Source organism: Anser brachyrhynchus (assembly GCF_964034855.1).
Source record: "Anser brachyrhynchus genome assembly, chromosome: 8".
Classification (NCBI taxonomy): domain Eukaryota; kingdom Metazoa; phylum Chordata; class Aves; order Anseriformes; family Anatidae; genus Anser; species Anser brachyrhynchus.
In genome coordinates, this window is record NC_137702.1 from 28,652,247 (window position 1) to 28,671,573 (window position 19,327).

Below are 19,327 nucleotides of genomic sequence, written 5' to 3' on the forward strand. Positions count from 1 at the left end.
TCCCTCGAGCAGATCGACACACGCACCTAACTTGGTGTCGTCTGCAGACTTACTGAGGGTGCACTCGATCTCCTCATCCAGATCATCGATAAAGATATTAAAGAGAACTGGCCCCAGTACTGAGCCCTGGGAGACTCCACTAGTAACCGGCCTCAAACTGGATTTAACTCTATTCACCACAACTCTTTGGGCCCGGCTACCCAGCCAGTTTCTAACCCAGCGAAGCGTACGCCAGTCCAAGCCAAGAACAGCCAGTTTCTTGAGGAGAATGCTGTGGGAAACGGTGTCAAAAGCCTTACTGAAGTCAAGGTAGACCACATCAACAGCCTTTCCCTCATCCACCCAGCATGTCACTTTGTCATAGGAGATCAGGTTAGTCAAGCAGGACCTGCCTTTCATAAAACCATGCTAACAGGGCCTGATCACCTGGTGGCCCTGCAAGGTGATGCAGCTCACTTCACAATTACAGGTAGAATAGCAAGCATGAATGTTAATTTGCAGCAAGCCACTGGGGATAACGGTGGGAGAACTGAGCTTTTGTTTGCTAAACGACATAAACTGAGTGTGAACCACGCCACTCACTGGCTTGAATGATGTCAAAGGCTGGAGTAATGGATTGGCACAGCCCAGCTTCATCGGCTGACCTGGGCTCCACGTTGGCTTTGCCCCAGAGAAGGGACCTACTGCCAGCAAGCAGAGGCACTGCTTGCAGCTGCCTGCCACAATGTACCTGCTCCAGGTTACGGCTATGCGTGCACATATCAGCCTTGGAAACAGAGCATTTTAACTTCCTCAGGTGCTGGCTTCTTTTGTCTTATTTTTTATTTTCTTCTGTGTTTCTGTGATCTGGGAAATGCAGTGCTCTCTCGGTAGCCTTAAGAGCTACCAATGGTATTGCCCCTGGTTATGACGTGATAATGCTACTACGATCCCGTTCGTTAGGAGAAAAGACATCACTCTTCAGTTTGATTGCCGTTTATTATTCACTGGGTATGGAGAATCACTCATTCTTGAACACCAGGGAATCGCAAATGGGGGAAACAGCATACGTACAGACCGACAGGAGAGAAACAAATTCTGATTGAAGTTATAACTTGGCATTAACGTGAATTGCAACAAATGGATCTTCGTCGCTGTTACTGATCTGGAAGTTAGCCATTCCATCCCCGGAAACATACACCTGCTTTCCAGTACATTTGTTGCCCTCCTTTTGTCCAGAAATAACATCACAGTAGGTACCAGCAGGCAGACCAGTTTGCAAATTGGTGTTCATGTACCTGTGTGAAAATCAGTGAACGCTGCTTCTCCGTTGATTTCAAAACAGGTATTTCAAACTGGGTAAAGGAATTCTGAAGCTGATGCTATTGCGTGACTTGGAAGGGCAATGTAATGCAAGGGAGTTCTGAGCCTGACCCTGCTTCTCTCCCTGCGCTCTCTTTTGGCCCTCCAGAACTGGGGTGCCACTGCGCGAATCTAGCTCAGGCTGTAGGAGTTGTTCGCATTGGAAGAAAAGGACAGGACAAAATCAAAGCATAAAAGAGCTTCACAACAGGACACGTGCTGCTAAAGGTAATCCTAATTGTGATGATCGTTCAATCCATTAGGGTTGAACTGGCTTGGACTGGCTTGGATTGGATTGGCAAGTTTGGACGAGGGAAATGAGAGAGTGCCTCCTCTCCTGAGAACTACCAAAACTTCAGCTCCTACGGCTTACGTCCTTGGGCACTGCTCTGTCCACAGCCTCAGCCTCTTCTAATGTGAACTCATATGTGGGTGTACTGGAGATGACATGATACGTGAGGGAGACCGCAGGAATGGGACGCTCAAGATGCTAACGGACAATCTGTACATCTTCAGACACTCCACTCAGACACCTTAGCCTTGCTTTCGATAGTCTCTATTCACCTGACTGTGCTCTAGCTCAAGGACATCCCCCTTCCCAACACCTGAGCCCTTTCAGTGTTCCGGTTGGGGAGCTATGCTTCTCCTCGCGGATACGGTCTCTCCCACCGACTTACCAGTCGTCGTTATTAAAGACGATGAAGCCTTTATTGCCACGGCCAAAAGCTACTTGATTGCTGCCGTTGTCCCACCAGTTTGAGAAAGGCTGGCCGTCTACCACGTTACGGAAGATAACCATGTTCCTGAAAATGCAAGGAATGGCTGTCACTGGAGTTGCAAGAGCTCCACAGCCAAGAGGCTCATGATGCAAAAGTCACTGCTTTTACTGCGTTTTGCTCCAGAGTCTCCTACTTTATTTGCCGCCAGCGATGTTCACAAACCCAGCCGTTGCCACAGGTGGTGTCCGCATTGATTGTAACAGACTTTGTTGATCCATCCGAGTTGCTAGGTGGTCCGATCCAGTCGTTGGCATCCTTTTATTGAAAAGAGACATTTGAAAGTTCTTACTGGAAAACGCAGAGCAAAAAGCGGGAAGGATGGCGCATCTAATTTCCACCCACCCGATCCAACACAAGACAGAGAAATCACTTGAGAAGTTTAGCAAACGTGAATCTTCAGCGTTACAAACTTACCTGCCCGTTTACAAAATTTCTTGTCCAACGATAACTTGACATCACACGTGTGAACCCATACGGATGAGCCAACATGAAACCAACGGCCATTTTATAAAGCCTGATGGGCCAAAAGCATAATGAGACGTGGCAAGAGAAAGCGTGCCGGGGAACAAACAGACAAACAAATCAGCAAGAGGAAGAGGCATCACCCAGACAACCCAGCATTCCTTACCTGGCGTCCCAGAAGGTTAGAATGGAAGCTCCACCAGCCCCGTGCCCCCGCTGGTTGTCATGGTTATCCACAAAGACCAGGGCTCTGTCAGAAGGCGCAAAGCCCCAGCCTTCTCCCCAGTTCCTGGCCAAAAACACAGACTTGAGTCTACCCTGCTAAGCTGCACATCCAGCGTATCCTAGGCAAGCTGCAGGATGGTCACCCTTACTTTAAGTAGGACATCTTTTCTCCATTCCACTTGCGGATCACTGTCCCCAGTTTTGCACCGTATTTGAATTCGGTCACTCGGCCATTTCCAAAGTACTGACTGCCTGTGATCGGCTCGCCGCCCAAGTCAATTACCTAGTACAGGAAGCAGAAGGTTCTGTTCCGGTCCCACAGAGACAAAAAATCTGCAGCATACCGCCGGCAACATCACCTCATGCTTTAGATCGAGAGAAATTCAATGGCTAGCACATTCATTTCTGCCAGGCAGATCAACCAAAAGTTGGTACAATACATGATATAACCATGTGGAAAGATGGGGCTGTAGAGTTGCCCTAAGTTGCCGCCTACCACCTCCTGGTGAGTTGACCATTAGAAATCCCGACATAGATTTCAAGGCGTCTTGCATTTCTGAAGGGCAGTTATCACTCGCCCACTGGACTGCAGAGCTCAGCCTTTCCTGGTGTGTAGGAACAGGCCCATGGCATCACTGCCACCTCTCAGGAGGAGGAAGGTAAAAAGGACACAAACACAAACTTAGTCAGAAAGAGAGGCAGAAAGGAAAATCATGGCGATTACCTCTTGGTAAATGAACGGTTTTGTTCCTGAAGGAAACCATCGAGTATTCAGAGTGTTCAGCTTGTCCAGAAATGCTTTGATGTCCCCAGGCCACATATGCTTGGCAGCATCAATCCGGAAGCCTGCTACACCAATACTAATGAGGTGATTCATGTACTCTGCAACTTTTGAGCGTACATAGTCCTTGTCCAGGGCCAGATCAAGAAGACCACTCAAGCGGCAGTCACGGACCTGTGTAAGGAGAAACGTGTAAGGTAAAGGAAAAGGAGAAAGGGCAAAGGAGCAAGGTAAAGAAGAAGGACAAAGGACAAAGGTAAAAGGAGCAAACAAAGGAAAAAGAAAAGGACAAAGAAATTATACAAAGGATGAAGGACAAAGGACAAAGGAAAAGGAAATAAGGAACTGAAAAAGGATGAAAAAAATGGGAAAGGAAAAAGGAGAAAGGAGAAAGGAGAAAACAGAAAGGGGAAAGACAAAAGGAGAAAGGAAAGGGACAAATGGGAAAGGAGAAAGGAGAAAGAAGAAGGTATTGGATAGCACTGTGGTCTCACTCCATGCAGCAGCTTACAGAGCAGCTCTGAATAATATATCACCTCTCCATCTTGATGTCATCAGCGTTCATTGTGGGAATAGGCACTGAGTATCGTTGCAAAGCATTTGAAGGCTGAGCTGTGACCTTGCGAAAGAACTGCCACACATTCCATGTACAAAAAGACTACCGCGTGCAGCCAGGGTAGCATCTTGTACTGCTGCCAGTTTTGCAGGCGGCACCTTATCAGGCTCAGCTGAGTTTACCAGCCGTAAGGAAGAGCTCACTGGTGCAGCTGATTGCCTTGTGCCCCATGAGTTCAGGCGCACACTCCTGCGCATGCCCACATGAAAGATGTGGGGCAGGTTTGTGATTTCTCAGTGCCTACAATACTGTGCACCACAAGTACCTTCCCTGAAGAGAAGCCTATGACGCTCACCACTGTATTCACTGGTCAGGTGGCGAAGCGCTGAATCTGTGGTAAACTACTCCCTTTGTGTGGCCTTACGGTAATCTTTACACAACAGGTTAAAAAAGAATTCACAGTTTTCCCATAAAAATTTACCTGGTACATGTCTCCATAATTCTGGATTTCTCCATTTGAGGTGTGACATTTGCCATCATTGAAATCCCAGCTAGAGTACGGCACTTCTGGAAAACTTTCGCTCCCAGCATTGAAATAGCTTCCACAGGTTGAGTGGGTTCCTGAGCCACCCGCAGCCCCACACATGTGGTTGACAACAGCATCCACATAAATATAAACCTGGAAAAGTAGTGATTGCACTTCAGTATGCTTTGTAGCACTGGGAAGCGACAGTCAGAGCTTTACCGCATCACTGTTAATTCGACCTTTTTCCCCTTTCACTTTCATTTTCCCCTTTCACATTCTCCATTTATGCCTCCTTTGAGGACAGGAGCAGTGACTTGCCTCAGCTGCAACCGCACTGCTCGCTGTATCAGTTACATGTTTTAAAGGCACTTACTCCAACGTTGTTGCATCTGGTCACCATGTCCCTGAATTCATTTTCGTTTCCTGATCGAGTGCAGATCTTGTAGCTGATGGGCTGGTATCTTTCCCACCAGGGTCTGTTTGGGTTAGTAACGACAATATTTTCATTTGGAGGAGAAACCTGCAGGTGAGATGGTGGACCTCAGTAAGAAATCAGTAGTTTTTATTTCAAGTTCTATGTGCAAAATGTGCACCAAGATTAGTCCTGGATTTCCATGAGAGACAGGCTTTGCGCCAGACCCGGTCTCTCTCGCTCTCTCTCCCTCCCTGCAGCACAAGCTTGGGTCAGCGAGATGTCAGTCTTGTAGACTGGTGACAAGGAAGTTAGCTTTTGTTCCCATGGGCTGCCCACGTCCAGCCTGGGCCTGGTGTCCAAGGACACGCGCATGGCAGGGCTGAAGCCACAGGAACTACTTTTGTCTGGAATAGAGACATCCTTTGGAAAGCCAAAACTCCACGCTGAGACACTTGCCTCGGTAAAAAGGGAAGAGGAAAACTTAGCCTTCCAAGGGAAGCCCATCAGGGGAAAGCATGCACCTTTGCAGCTGGTCTGCTGGAGAGACACTCTACCCAGGCCGGCAGGATCTCTGGTTGCGCCTAACAGCATTTACTACTTCCATCCCCACGTTCCACACCAAAGTTACTCAGAGCTGGCAGTCTCCGATTCTGGCCTTCTGCGGTTCATTACTCAAATGCTACAAAGCAGTTTTACTACCTACGGGCAGGAAACAACGTACCTGAACTCCTCCAAATCCATTAGGAGCTAAGTAGCGTTCACACTCAAGAGCAATATCGGCCCAGCGCCATTCAAAGAGATGTACAATAGATGTCCTCCCAGCCTTAGTGTTGGGGTTGTACTGCGCCCCGCAAAGCCCTACGGCCGCGAGGAGAAGGAGAACTTGCATGGTGCCTTCAGCATAAGGCTGTGGTCTCTCCACTGGCCATTTATACTCCTGCAAGATGACTAAGTTCCTATTGCAGCTGACAGATTTCTCAGAGATAAACTCTATCAGTTATTGTTTGGCTAGCGAGCTGGGTATCACTCTTCCGTTTTGTTTTTTCCCAAATTGCCCCACAGCTGAAGATGAAATACCTTTTGATAATGCTTATGCCTTATCATAAACCAAGCAGTCTGTGCGCAGCGCACCCAAATTTGGGACTTTATTCTTTCCAGTCATATAAACAAAGATAATGTATCAGAAGTTAGCCCAGGCGTGACACGTGGACCCTCAAGGGGAGCTCTGGAACATAAAAGGAAAGGAAAGGAATTAAAAGACAAGTGGAACTCTAATAGCTCTCAGAGAACGAATGAATGCATCAGCATTCAGAGGCATCTAGTGCTCACGATTAATCCCAGCTCACACCTGGCTACCACACCAGCCACTCTCAGTCAATAGCAGATGCATCACACAGCACGTTGTGAGACTTGAACAGCTGAATCACACTGGTAATTGGAAATTGGCCTTATGTTTTTTTTTAGTGTTATTTCACAGTGCCTGCTAGCAGATATTACAGTTTTTCATCACACAATCATGCAGAGTAACTGTTGCTCTATCTGAGTTAAAGTGATGAGTTTCAAGTACTTTCCTGTGGAGTGCCTCCATAGGCTTTCACCTTCCTTTAAATGACCACTGATTTATCTGAGTCAAGGAGAGAAATGCAAAATTAGATGTAAAGAGATAGTGCAGATGGATTTTTGATGTCTGTCATAAAACTGAATTGGAAAGCCAAATGGATCCGTTGCCTGAGCCTCTGCTGGCTTTTCCTGCACTTTCCACTTTCAAAAACCTTCCAGCTTTTGCTTGTGACATGATATGAGGATCTCATTTGGAACTAATATATAACATCAAGTTCTTAGTACAACACTCCATGAGTAAGCTGGAGTCAGGCCCATGATAAAACAACACTCTGTGAGAATTCAAAAACCAGAAAATCCCTGACACTTAGTGAATAACCGTGAGAAAAGCAAGAAGTCCACAAACAGGCATACCCACTCCAAGAGAAAATGTCATTACACTTTGTACCTGAACTGCCTCGAGTATGTTCTTTCTAAACTAGCCATGACATTCCATATGCGTCAGATACATTCTTGTCTTTCCCAGAATTTGTGTTCAAGGATGAAATGCAAAAGCAGGTCCCATTTGCCCACCTGTTCATTTTCGTGTCATAGACCTTACTAGAGGTCTTTTTCCACTACAAAAAATGAAATAGTATATTGCCTTTATTTTAACTAATAGCAATGGCACATTGATTCGTGGGAACTTTGGTTCATTGGTTTGTACCTTCAGTACTGGCACAGTAGAAGACAAATATTTCTAAATGGGAGCAAGAGGGAAAAAGGATTCTAACATCGTAAGTAAAAGGACTCAATTCATTCTACCAAAAAATATGCACCAGCTCCACACATGACCTTGTCTACTCTTCAACAACATGCAACCAGTGAGGTGATTACAAATTGTGATTAAGAGGATAGTGAGAACAAACTGATTGTTTGTCATTATTGGCAAGATCAACCCAATGCATCTGAGGTCAAATTTTAAAACACCATTCCCTCTAGGCTTGTCTTAAGCTAATGGTAAGTGATTCAGCTGTTCATGTCTCACAACGTGCTGTGTGATGCATCTGCTATTGACTGAGAGTGGCTGGTGTGGTAGCCAGGTGTGAGCTGGGATTAATCGTGAGCGCTAGATGCCTCTGAATGCTGATGCATTCATTCGTTCTCTGAGAGCTATTAGAGTTCCACTTGTCTTTTAATTCCTTTCCTTTCCTTTTATGTTCCAGAGCTCCCCTTGAGGGTCCACGTGTCACGCCTGGGCTAACTTCTGATACATTATCTTTGTTTATATGACTGGAAAGAATAAAGTCCCAAATCTGGGTGCGCTGCGCACAGACTGCTTGGTTTATGATAAGGCATAAACATTATCAAAAGGTATTTCATCTTCAGCTGTGGGGCAATTCAGGAAAAAACAAAACGGAAGAGTGATACCCAGCTCGCTAGCCAAACAATAACTGATAGAGTTTATCTCTGAGAAATCTGTCAGCTGCAATAGGAACTTAGTCATCTTGCAGGAGTATAAATGGCCAGTGGAGAGACCACAGCCTTATGCTGAAGGCACCATGCAAGTTCTCCTTCTCCTCGCGGCCGTAGGGCTTTGCGGGGCGCAGTACAACCCCAACACTAAGGCTGGGAGGACATCTATTGTACATCTCTTTGAATGGCGCTGGGCCGATATTGCTCTTGAGTGTGAACGCTACTTAGCTCCTAATGGATTTGGAGGAGTTCAGGTACGTTGTTTCCTGCCCGTAGGTAGTAAAACTGCTTTGTAGCATTTGAGTAATGAACCGCAGAAGGCCAGAATCGGAGACTGCCAGCTCTGAGTAACTTTGGTGTGGAACGTGGGGATGGAAGTAGTAAATGCTGTTAGGCGCAACCAGAGATCCTGCCGGCCTGGGTAGAGTGTCTCTCCAGCAGACCAGCTGCAAAGGTGCATGCTTTCCCCTGATGGGCTTCCCTTGGAAGGCTAAGTTTTCCTCTTCCCTTTTTACCGAGGCAAGTGTCTCAGCGTGGAGTTTTGGCTTTCCAAAGGATGTCTCTATTCCAGACAAAAGTAGTTCCTGTGGCTTCAGCCCTGCCATGCGCGTGTCCTTGGACACCAGGCCCAGGCTGGACGTGGGCAGCCCATGGGAACAAAAGCTAACTTCCTTGTCACCAGTCTACAAGACTGACATCTCGCTGACCCAAGCTTGTGCTGCAGGGAGGGAGAGAGAGCGAGAGAGACCGGGTCTGGCGCAAAGCCTGTCTCTCATGGAAATCCAGGACTAATCTTGGTGCACATTTTGCACATAGAACTTGAAATAAAAACTACTGATTTCTTACTGAGGTCCACCATCTCACCTGCAGGTTTCTCCTCCAAATGAAAATATTGTCGTTACTAACCCAAACAGACCCTGGTGGGAAAGATACCAGCCCATCAGCTACAAGATCTGCACTCGATCAGGAAACGAAAATGAATTCAGGGACATGGTGACCAGATGCAACAACGTTGGAGTAAGTGCCTTTAAAACATGTAACTGATACAGCGAGCAGTGCGGTTGCAGCTGAGGCAAGTCACTGCTCCTGTCCTCAAAGGAGGCATAAATGGAGAATGTGAAAGGGGAAAATGAAAGTGAAAGGGGAAAAAGGTCGAATTAACAGTGATGCGGTAAAGCTCTGACTGTCGCTTCCCAGTGCTACAAAGCATACTGAAGTGCAATCACTACTTTTCCAGGTTTATATTTATGTGGATGCTGTTGTCAACCACATGTGTGGGGCTGCGGGTGGCTCAGGAACCCACTCAACCTGTGGAAGCTATTTCAATGCTGGGAGCGAAAGTTTTCCAGAAGTGCCGTACTCTAGCTGGGATTTCAATGATGGCAAATGTCACACCTCAAATGGAGAAATCCAGAATTATGGAGACATGTACCAGGTAAATTTTTATGGGAAAACTGTGAATTCTTTTTTAACCTGTTGTGTAAAGATTACCGTAAGGCCACACAAAGGGAGTAGTTTACCACAGATTCAGCGCTTCGCCACCTGACCAGTGAATACAGTGGTGAGCGTCATAGGCTTCTCTTCAGGGAAGGTACTTGTGGTGCACAGTATTGTAGGCACTGAGAAATCACAAACCTGCCCCACATCTTTCATGTGGGCATGCGCAGGAGTGTGCGCCTGAACTCATGGGGCACAAGGCAATCAGCTGCACCAGTGAGCTCTTCCTTACGGCTGGTAAACTCAGCTGAGCCTGATAAGGTGCCGCCTGCAAAACTGGCAGCAGTACAAGATGCTACCCTGGCTGCACGCGGTAGTCTTTTTGTACATGGAATGTGTGGCAGTTCTTTCGCAAGGTCACAGCTCAGCCTTCAAATGCTTTGCAACGATACTCAGTGCCTATTCCCACAATGAACGCTGATGACATCAAGATGGAGAGGTGATATATTATTCAGAGCTGCTCTGTAAGCTGCTGCATGGAGTGAGACCACAGTGCTATCCAATACCTTCTTCTTTCTCCTTTCTCCTTTCCCATTTGTCCCTTTCCTTTCTCCTTTTGTCTTTCCCCTTTCTGTTTTCTCCTTTCTCCTTTCTCCTTTTTCCTTTCCCATTTTTTTCATCCTTTTTCAGTTCCTTATTTCCTTTTCCTTTGTCCTTTGTCCTTCATCCTTTGTATAATTTCTTTGTCCTTTTCTTTTTCCTTTGTTTGCTCCTTTTACCTTTGTCCTTTGTCCTTCTTCTTTACCTTGCTCCTTTGCCCTTTCTCCTTTTCCTTTACCTTACACGTTTCTCCTTACACAGGTCCGTGACTGCCGCTTGAGTGGTCTTCTTGATCTGGCCCTGGACAAGGACTATGTACGCTCAAAAGTTGCAGAGTACATGAATCACCTCATTAGTATTGGTGTAGCAGGCTTCCGGATTGATGCTGCCAAGCATATGTGGCCTGGGGACATCAAAGCATTTCTGGACAAGCTGAACACTCTGAATACTCGATGGTTTCCTTCAGGAACAAAACCGTTCATTTACCAAGAGGTAATCGCCATGATTTTCCTTTCTGCCTCTCTTTCTGACTAAGTTTGTGTTTGTGTCCTTTTTACCTTCCTCCTCCTGAGAGGTGGCAGTGATGCCATGGGCCTGTTCCTACACACCAGGAAAGGCTGAGCTCTGCAGTCCAGTGGGCGAGTGATAACTGCCCTTCAGAAATGCAAGACGCCTTGAAATCTATGTCGGGATTTCTAATGGTCAACTCACCAGGAGGTGGTAGGCGGCAACTTAGGGCAACTCTACAGCCCCATCTTTCCACATGGTTATATCATGTATTGTACCAACTTTTGGTTGATCTGCCTGGCAGAAATGAATGTGCTAGCCATTGAATTTCTCTCGATCTAAAGCATGAGGTGATGTTGCCGGCGGTATGCTGCAGATTTTTTGTCTCTGTGGGACCGGAACAGAACCTTCTGCTTCCTGTACTAGGTAATTGACTTGGGCGGCGAGCCGATCACAGGCAGTCAGTACTTTGGAAATGGCCGAGTGACCGAATTCAAATACGGTGCAAAACTGGGGACAGTGATCCGCAAGTGGAATGGAGAAAAGATGTCCTACTTAAAGTAAGGGTGACCATCCTGCAGCTTGCCTAGGATACGCTGGATGTGCAGCTTAGCAGGGTAGACTCAAGTCTGTGTTTTTGGCCAGGAACTGGGGAGAAGGCTGGGGCTTTGCGCCTTCTGACAGAGCCCTGGTCTTTGTGGATAACCATGACAACCAGCGGGGGCACGGGGCTGGTGGAGCTTCCATTCTAACCTTCTGGGACGCCAGGTAAGGAATGCTGGGTTGTCTGGGTGATGCCTCTTCCTCTTGCTGATTTGTTTGTCTGTTTGTTCCCCGGCACGCTTTCTCTTGCCACGTCTCATTATGCTTTTGGCCCATCAGGCTTTATAAAATGGCCGTTGGTTTCATGTTGGCTCATCCGTATGGGTTCACACGTGTGATGTCAAGTTATCGTTGGACAAGAAATTTTGTAAACGGGCAGGTAAGTTTGTAACGCTGAAGATTCACGTTTGCTAAACTTCTCAAGTGATTTCTCTGTCTTGTGTTGGATCGGGTGGGTGGAAATTAGATGCGCCATCCTTCCCGCTTTTTGCTCTGCGTTTTCCAGTAAGAACTTTCAAATGTCTCTTTTCAATAAAAGGATGCCAACGACTGGATCGGACCACCTAGCAACTCGGATGGATCAACAAAGTCTGTTACAATCAATGCGGACACCACCTGTGGCAACGGCTGGGTTTGTGAACATCGCTGGCGGCAAATAAAGTAGGAGACTCTGGAGCAAAACGCAGTAAAAGCAGTGACTTTTGCATCATGAGCCTCTTGGCTGTGGAGCTCTTGCAACTCCAGTGACAGCCATTCCTTGCATTTTCAGGAACATGGTTATCTTCCGTAACGTGGTAGACGGCCAGCCTTTCTCAAACTGGTGGGACAACGGCAGCAATCAAGTAGCTTTTGGCCGTGGCAATAAAGGCTTCATCGTCTTTAATAACGACGACTGGTAAGTCGGTGGGAGAGACCGTATCCGCGAGGAGAAGCATAGCTCCCCAACCGGAACACTGAAAGGGCTCAGGTGTTGGGAAGGGGGATGTCCTTGAGCTAGAGCACAGTCAGGTGAATAGAGACTATCGAAAGCAAGGCTAAGGTGTCTGAGTGGAGTGTCTGAAGATGTACAGATTGTCCGTTAGCATCTTGAGCGTCCCATTCCTGCGGTCTCCCTCACGTATCATGTCATCTCCAGTACACCCACATATGAGTTCACATTAGAAGAGGCTGAGGCTGTGGACAGAGCAGTGCCCAAGGACGTAAGCCGTAGGAGCTGAAGTTTTGGTAGTTCTCAGGAGAGGAGGCACTCTCTCACTTCCCTCGTCCAAACTTGCCAATCCAATCCAAGCCAGTCCAAGCCAGTTCAACCCTAATGGATTGAACGATCATCACAATTAGGATTACCTTTAGCCGCACGTGTCCTGTTGTGAAGCTCTTTTATGCTTTGATTTTGTCCTGTCCTTTTCTTCCAATGAGAACAACTCCTACAGCCTGAGCTAGGTTCGCGCAGTGGCACCCCAGTTCTGGAGGGCCAAAAGAGAGCGCAGGGAGAGAAGCAGGGTCAGGCTCAGAACTCCCTTGCATTACATTGCCCTTCCAAGTCACGCAATAGCATCAGCTTCAGAATTCCTTTACCCAGTTTGAAATACCTGTTTTGAAATCAACGGAGAAGCAGCGTTCACTGATTTTCACACAGGTACATGAACACCAATTTGCAAACTGGTCTGCCTGCTGGTACCTACTGTGATGTTATTTCTGGACAAAAGGAGGGCAACAAATGTACTGGAAAGCAGGTGTATGTTTCCGGGGATGGAATGGCTAACTTCCAGATCAGTAACAGCGACGAAGATCCATTTGTTGCAATTCACGTTAATGCCAAGTTATAACTTCAATCAGAATTTGTTTCTCTCCTGTCGGTCTGTACGTATGCTGTTTCCCCCATTTGCGATTCCCTGGTGTTCAAGAATGAGTGATTCTCCATACCCAGTGAATAATAAACGGCAATCAAACTGAAGAGTGATGTCTTTTCTCCTAACGAACGGGATCGTAGTAGCATTATCACGTCATAACCAGGGGCAATACCACTGGTAGCTCTTAAGGCTACCGAGAGAGCACTGCATTTCCCAGATCACAGAAACACAGAAGAAAATAAAAAATAAGACAAAAGAAGCCAGTACCTGAGGAAGTTAAAATGCTCTGTTTCCAAGGCTGATAGGTGCACGCATAGCCGTAACCTGGAGCAGGCACATTGTGGCAGGCAGCTGCAAGCAGTGCCTCTGCTTGCTGGCAGTAGGTCCCTTCTCTGGGGCAAAGCCAACGTGGAGCCCAGGTCAGCAGATGAAGCTGGGCTGTGCCAATCCATTACTCCAGCCTTTGACATCATTCAAGCCAGTGAGTGGCGTGGTTCACACTCAGTTTATGTCGTTTAGCAAACAAAAGCTCAGTTCTCCCACCGTTATCCCCAGTGGCTTGCTGCAAATTAACATTCATGCTTGCTATTCCACCTGTAAATGTGAAGTGAGCTGCATCACCTTGCAGGGCCACCAGGTGATCAGGCCCTGTTAGCATGGTTTTATGAAAGGCAGGTCCTGCTTGACTAACCTGATCTCCTATGACAAAGTGACATGCTGGGTGGATGAGGGAAAGGCTGTGGATGTGGTCTACCTTGACTTCAGTAAGGCTTTTGACACCATTTCCCACAGCATTCTCCTCAAGAAACTGGCTGTTCTTGGCTTGGACTGGCGTACGCTTCGCTGGGTTAGAAACTGGCTGGGTAGCCGGGCCCAAAGAGTTGTGGTGAATAGAGTTGAATCCAGTTTGAGGCCGGTTACTAGTGGAGTCTCCCAGGGCTCAGTACTGGGGCCAGTTCTCTTTAATATCTTTATCGATGATCTGGATGAGGAGATCGAGTGCACCCTCAGTAAGTCTGCAGACGACACCAAGTTAGGTGCGTGTGTCGATCTGCTCGAGGGAAGGAAGGCTCTGCGGGAGGATCTGGATAGGCTGTACCGATGGGCTGAGGCCAACTGTATGAAGCTCAACAAGGCCAAGTGCCGGGTCCTGCACCTGGGGCACAAGAACCCCAAGCAGCACTACAGGCTGGGAGTTGAGTGGTTGGAAAGCTGCCTGGCAGAGAAGGACCTGGGAGTACTGGTTGATAGGCAGCTTAATATGAGGCAGAAGTGTGCTTGGGGGCCCAAGAAGGCCAACAGCATCCTGGATTGCATAAGAAACAGTGTGGCCAGCAGGTGTAGGGAAGTGATTGCCCCCCTGTACTCGGCTCTGGTGAGGCCGCACCTCAAGTACTGTGTTCAGTTTTGGGCCCCTCGCTACAAGAAGGACATCGAGGTGCTCGAGCGAGTCCAGAGAAAGGCAACGAAGCTGCTGAGGGGTCTGGAGAACAAGTCTTGTGAGGAGCAGCTGAGGGAGATGGGGTTGTTCAGCTTGGAGAAGAGGAGGCTCAGGGGCGACCTTATCGCTCTCTACAGGTACCTTAAAGGAGGCTGTATCAAGGTGGGGGTTGGTCTATTCTCCCACGTGCCTGGTGACAGGACGAGGGGGAATGGGTTAAAGTTGCACCAAGGGAGGTTTAGGTTGGATGTTAGGAAGAACTTCTTTACTGAAAGGGTTGTTAGGCATTGGAATGGGCTGCCCAGGGAAGTGGTTGAGTCACCATCCCTGGAGGTCTTTAAAAGACGTTTAGATGTAGAGCTTAGTGATATGGTTTAGTGGAGGACTTGTTAGTGTTAGGTCAGAGGTTGGACTAGGTGATCTTGGAGGTCTCTTCCAGCCTAGATGATTCTGTGTGATTCTGTGCATAGCCAAGCATCGCTTAGTGCTCTTGATGGTAGCTAAAGCATAGCATAATATTGTCTCCGTGTTGAAGTAGCTCTGCTCCGTCTCAGATTCCCTTCCACTGAGATCTCTTGCTTCTTGTGACACAACACTGAAGAGGCTTGGCATGTAAGGACAAGTTTGTGTCACTTCATCCTTGATCAGGACACTAAAAAATGGAGGTACTCAGCCTTCCTTAAATTTTTACAGCCAGCAGATCTCCTCTCTCCACCACAGTGCAAAGTTTAAAGCTCCGTTTATTGACAAGGTGCACTTTAAAATCAGTCTATAACCTTCACGGTTTTGGAGCTGATCAGAGGGAAAAAAAAAAAAAAAAAGAAAAAAGAAAAGAAAAAACACATAAAAAAAAGAACAACAACAAAAGAACAGCAGAAGAAAACCATCTCAGACAGAGATCTCTAATTCAGAGCGCGGAAACTGCAAGCTATCCCAAGGCTATTCTGATCAAAACGAGTGTTGCAAAAGAGCACTCTTAATTAAGCTTATCCATTTGCTAGGAAGTGTTCTCTGGAAATGGTGACCATCAATAATTTGCTCATGACATATTTCATGAGTAAGACAACTGTTTTCTTCCAAGCAAACAACGCTAAGTCATTCGCTGTCTGTGCAGATGTGGCTTGACCAAAATCTTTCACTGCCTTCTGTGTTGCCTTGTGCTATCCCTCACTGCAAGCAACAGGCTCCCGGCAGTCAAGCAGCAAGTGGAATGGGGAGCCAGCCTCTTTCAAAGGGGCAGGAGTGCTCCCTGGCCTGATCCCAGGGGCAAAAGACAGGTTTGCAATGGATATCCGGACAGAGACTGGAGCACAGCGTATGCTTGTCTCCATGCTGCATTACGTTGTTGTAAAGTTTTTTTGTTTGTTTGTTTTGGTTGGTTGATTGTTGTTTAGTTTTGGTTCTGGCCCATGTTGACATTCAGGTCTAACACTCACAAACTGGGTGTTTCTCTCCTAAATATGAGACAGACATTACCTAACCCCAAATGTAAAATTCTAGCCATAAAGACTGCAAGTTCTAACCACCACAGCTTTTGTGGAAAATGATTGAAATGACATACATCCTCCTCTTGGCTGTGGAGCTCTTGCAACTCCAGTGACAGCCATTCCTTGCATTTTCAGGAACATGGTTATCTTCCGTAACGTGGTAGACGGCCAGCCTTTCTCAAACTGGTGGGACAACGGCAGCAATCAAGTAGCTTTTGGCCGTGGCAATAAAGGCTTCATCGTCTTTAATAACGACGACTGGTAAGTCGGTGGGAGAGACCGTATCCGCGAGGAGAAGCATAGCTCCCCAACCGGAACACTGAAAGGGCTCAGGTGTTGGGAAGGGGGATGTCCTTGAGCTAGAGCACAGTCAGGTGAATAGGGATTATCGAAAGCAAGGCTAAGGTGTCTGAGTGGAGTGTCTGAAGATGTACAGATTGTCCGTTAGCATCTTGAGCGTCCCATTCCTGCGGTCTCCCTCACGTATCATGTCATCTCCAGTACACCCACATATGAGTTCACATTAGAAGAGGCTGAGGCTGTGGACAGAGCAGTGCCCAAGGACGTAAGCCGTAGGAGCTGAAGTTTTGGTAGTTCTCAGGAGAGGAGGCACTCTCTCATTTCCCTCATCCAAACTTGCCAATCCAATCCAAGCCAGTCCAAGCCAGTTCAACCCTAATGGATTGAACGATCATCACAATTAGGATTACCTTTAGCAGCACGTGTCCTGTTGTGAAGCTCTTTTATGCTTTGATTTTGTCCTGTCCTTTTCTTCCAATGAGAACAACTCCTACAGCCTGAGCTAGATTCGCGCAGTGGCACCCGAGTTCTGGAGGGCCAGTTATCCCCAGTGGCTTGCTGCAAACTATTATCCATGCTGGCTGTTCCAAAGGTAAATGTGGAATGCAAGTCTTTCTCAGGCATACTCAACTTGGAATTTGTGAACCAGTCTGAAGGCACAAATCATATTTGTATGTGTTTATATAATATTTAATTCCAGTGGTAAGTGTAGAGCTGGTCTTCAATTTCTACATCACATAAAATAAATGCTACAGTCCAACATGAGGGCAAATTTGGTTTCAGACATGATCACAAGCAAAGACATATCCATCTGACAGATGATGGATGCCAAGTTGGGGGGATGTGTCTATCTGCCAGAGGGTAGGAAGGCCCTGCAGCAGGACCTGGACAGGTTGGCTTGACGGGCAGAGGCCAATGGGATAACGTTCAACATGGCTAAGTGCTGGGTCCTGCACTTTGGCCACAACAACCCCATGCAGCGCCACAGGCTTGGGGCCGAGTGGCTGGAAAGCTGTGCAGAGGAAGAGGATCTGGGGGTGTTGGTCAATGCTCACCTGAACATGAGCCAGCGGTGTGCCCAGGTGGCCCAGAAGGCCGACGGCATCCTGTCTTGTATCAGGAATAGTGTAACCAGCAGGACCAGGGAGGTGATCGCTCCCTGTACTCTGCTCTGGCAAGGCCGCACCTCGAGTACTGTGTTCAGTTTTGGGCCCCTTAGTACAAGAAGGACATCGAGGCCCTGGACCTCGTCCAGAGAAGGGCTACAAAGTTGGTGAAGTGTCTGGAACACAAGTCTTATGAGGAGTGGCTGAGAGAACTGGGGTTGTTTAGTCTGGAGAAGAGGACGTTCAGGGCAGGCCTTACTGCTCTCTACAACGACCCGAGAGGAAGGTGTGGGGAGCTGGGGGCCGGCCTCCTCTCGCACATTACCAGCGACAAGATTGAATGACTTCAAGTTGCACAAGGGGTGGTTCAGGTTGGAAATTAGGAGAAATTTCTTCTCAGAAAGAGTAGTCAGGCACTGGAATGGGTTTCCAGGGAAGTGGTGGAGTCACCGTCCCTGGGGGTGTTCAAGAAAAGATTGGAAACACCCAGTTTGTGAGTGTTAGACCTGAATGTCAACATGGACCAGAACCAAAACTAAACAACAATCAACCAACCAACCAAACCCAAAATCAACCAACCAAAACAAACAAACAAAAAAACTTTACAACAACGTAATGCAGCATGGAGACAAGCATACGCTGTGCTCCAGTCTCTGTCCGGATATCCATTGCAAACCTGTCTTTTGCCCCTGGGATCAGGCCAGGGAGCACTCCTGCCCCTTTGAAAGAGGCTGGCTCCCCATTCCACTTGCTGCTTGACTGCCGGGAGCCTGTTGCTTGCAGTGAGGGATAGCACAAGGCAACACAGAAGGCAGTGAAAGATTTTGGTCAAGCCACATCTGCACAGACAGCGAATGACTTAGCGTTGTTTGCTTGGAAGAAAACAGTTGTCTTACTCATGAAATATGTCATGAGCAAATTATTGATGGTCACCATTTCCAGAGAACACTTCCTAGCAAATGGATAAGCTTAATTAAGAATGCTCTTTTGCAACACTCGTTTTGATCAGAATAGCCTTGGGATAGCTTGCAGTTTCCGCGCTCTGAATTAGAGATCTCTGTCTGAGATGGTTTTCTTCTGCTGTTCTTTTGTTGTTGTTCTTTTTTTTATGTGTTTTTTCTTTTCTTTTTTCTTTTTTCTTTTTTTTTTTCCCTCTGATCAGCTCCAAAACCGTGAAGGTTATAGACTGATTTTAAAGTGCACCTTGTCAATAAACGGAGCTTTAAACTTTGCACTGTGGTGGAGAGAGGAGATCTGCTGGCTGTAAAAATTTAAGGAAGGCTGAGTACCTCCATTTTTTAGTGTCCTGATCAAGGATGAAGTGACACAAACTTGTCCTTACATGCCAAGCCTCTTCAGTGTTGTGTCACAAGAAGCAAGAGATCTCAGTGGAAGGGAATCTGAGACGGAGCAGAGCTACTTCAACATGGAGACAATATTATGCTATGCTTTAGCTACCATCAAGAGCACTAAGCGATGCTTGGCTATGCGCAGAATCACACAGAATCACACAGAATCATCTAGGCTGGAAGAGACCTCCAAGATCACCTAGTCCAACCTCTGACCTAACACTAACAAGTCCTCCACTAAACCATATCACTAAGCTCTACATCTAAACGTCTTTTAAAGACCTCCAGGGATGGTGACTCAACCACTTCCCTGGGCAGCCCATTCCAATGCCTAACAACCCTTTCAGTAAAGAAGTTCTTCCTAACATCCAACCTAAACCTCCCTTGGTGCAACTTTAACCCATTCCCCCTCGTCCTGTCACCAGGCACGTGGGAGAATAGACCAACCCCCACCTTGCTACAGCCTCCTTTAAGGTACCTGTAGAGAGCGATAAGGTCGCCCCTGAGCCTCCTCTTCTCCAAGCTGAACAACCCCATCTCCCTCAGC

At 47.2% G+C, this 19,327-nt stretch overlaps 2 protein-coding genes across 2 annotated transcripts; one reads left to right on the forward strand and one right to left on the reverse strand.

The window, feature by feature from the left end:
* Nucleotides 1-959: 959 nt before the first annotated feature.
* LOC308199046 (pancreatic alpha-amylase-like) lies at nt 960-5,989 on the reverse strand. Its single transcript, XM_080602485.1, has 10 exons — nt 5,807-5,989; nt 5,044-5,190; nt 4,626-4,823; nt 3,532-3,762; nt 2,957-3,090; nt 2,749-2,871; nt 2,535-2,634; nt 2,254-2,375; nt 2,019-2,144; nt 960-1,277 (listed from the first exon to the last, which is right to left on the reverse strand). The coding sequence occupies exons 1-10, from the start codon at nt 5,972-5,974 to the stop codon at nt 1,088-1,090; spliced, it is 1,539 nt and encodes a 512-aa protein (XP_080458611.1). The 5' UTR covers nt 5,975-5,989; the 3' UTR covers nt 960-1,087.
* A 2,182-nt stretch (nt 5,990-8,171) lies between these two features.
* Nucleotides 8,172-13,201, forward strand: LOC308199047 (pancreatic alpha-amylase-like). Its single transcript, XM_080602486.1, has 10 exons — nt 8,172-8,354; nt 8,971-9,117; nt 9,338-9,535; nt 10,399-10,629; nt 11,071-11,204; nt 11,290-11,412; nt 11,527-11,626; nt 11,786-11,907; nt 12,017-12,142; nt 12,884-13,201. The coding sequence occupies exons 1-10, from the start codon at nt 8,187-8,189 to the stop codon at nt 13,071-13,073; spliced, it is 1,539 nt and encodes a 512-aa protein (XP_080458612.1). The 5' UTR covers nt 8,172-8,186; the 3' UTR covers nt 13,074-13,201.
* The last annotated feature ends 6,126 nt before the right edge of the window (nt 13,202-19,327 follow it).

What these genes read in the sequence shown, in the direction of transcription:
- LOC308199046 (XM_080602485.1), bottom strand. Translation starts at nt 5,974, where the DNA reads ATGCAAGTTCTCCTTCTCCTCGCGGCCGTAGGGCTTTGCGGGGCGCAG. An exon ending in ATTATGGAGACATGTACCAG is followed by an intron (nt 3,763 to 4,625) that starts GTAAATTTTTAT and finishes CTCCTTACACAG; the next exon opens with GTCCGTGACTGCCGCTTGAG. An exon ending in GAAAAGATGTCCTACTTAAA is followed by an intron (nt 2,872 to 2,956) that starts GTAAGGGTGACC and finishes GTTTTTGGCCAG; the next exon opens with GAACTGGGGAGAAGGCTGGG.
- LOC308199047 (XM_080602486.1), top strand. Translation starts at nt 8,187, where the DNA reads ATGCAAGTTCTCCTTCTCCTCGCGGCCGTAGGGCTTTGCGGGGCGCAG. An exon ending in ATTATGGAGACATGTACCAG is followed by an intron (nt 9,536 to 10,398) that starts GTAAATTTTTAT and finishes CTCCTTACACAG; the next exon opens with GTCCGTGACTGCCGCTTGAG. An exon ending in AACCGTTCATTTACCAAGAG is followed by an intron (nt 10,630 to 11,070) that starts GTAATCGCCATG and finishes TTCCTGTACTAG; the next exon opens with GTAATTGACTTGGGCGGCGA.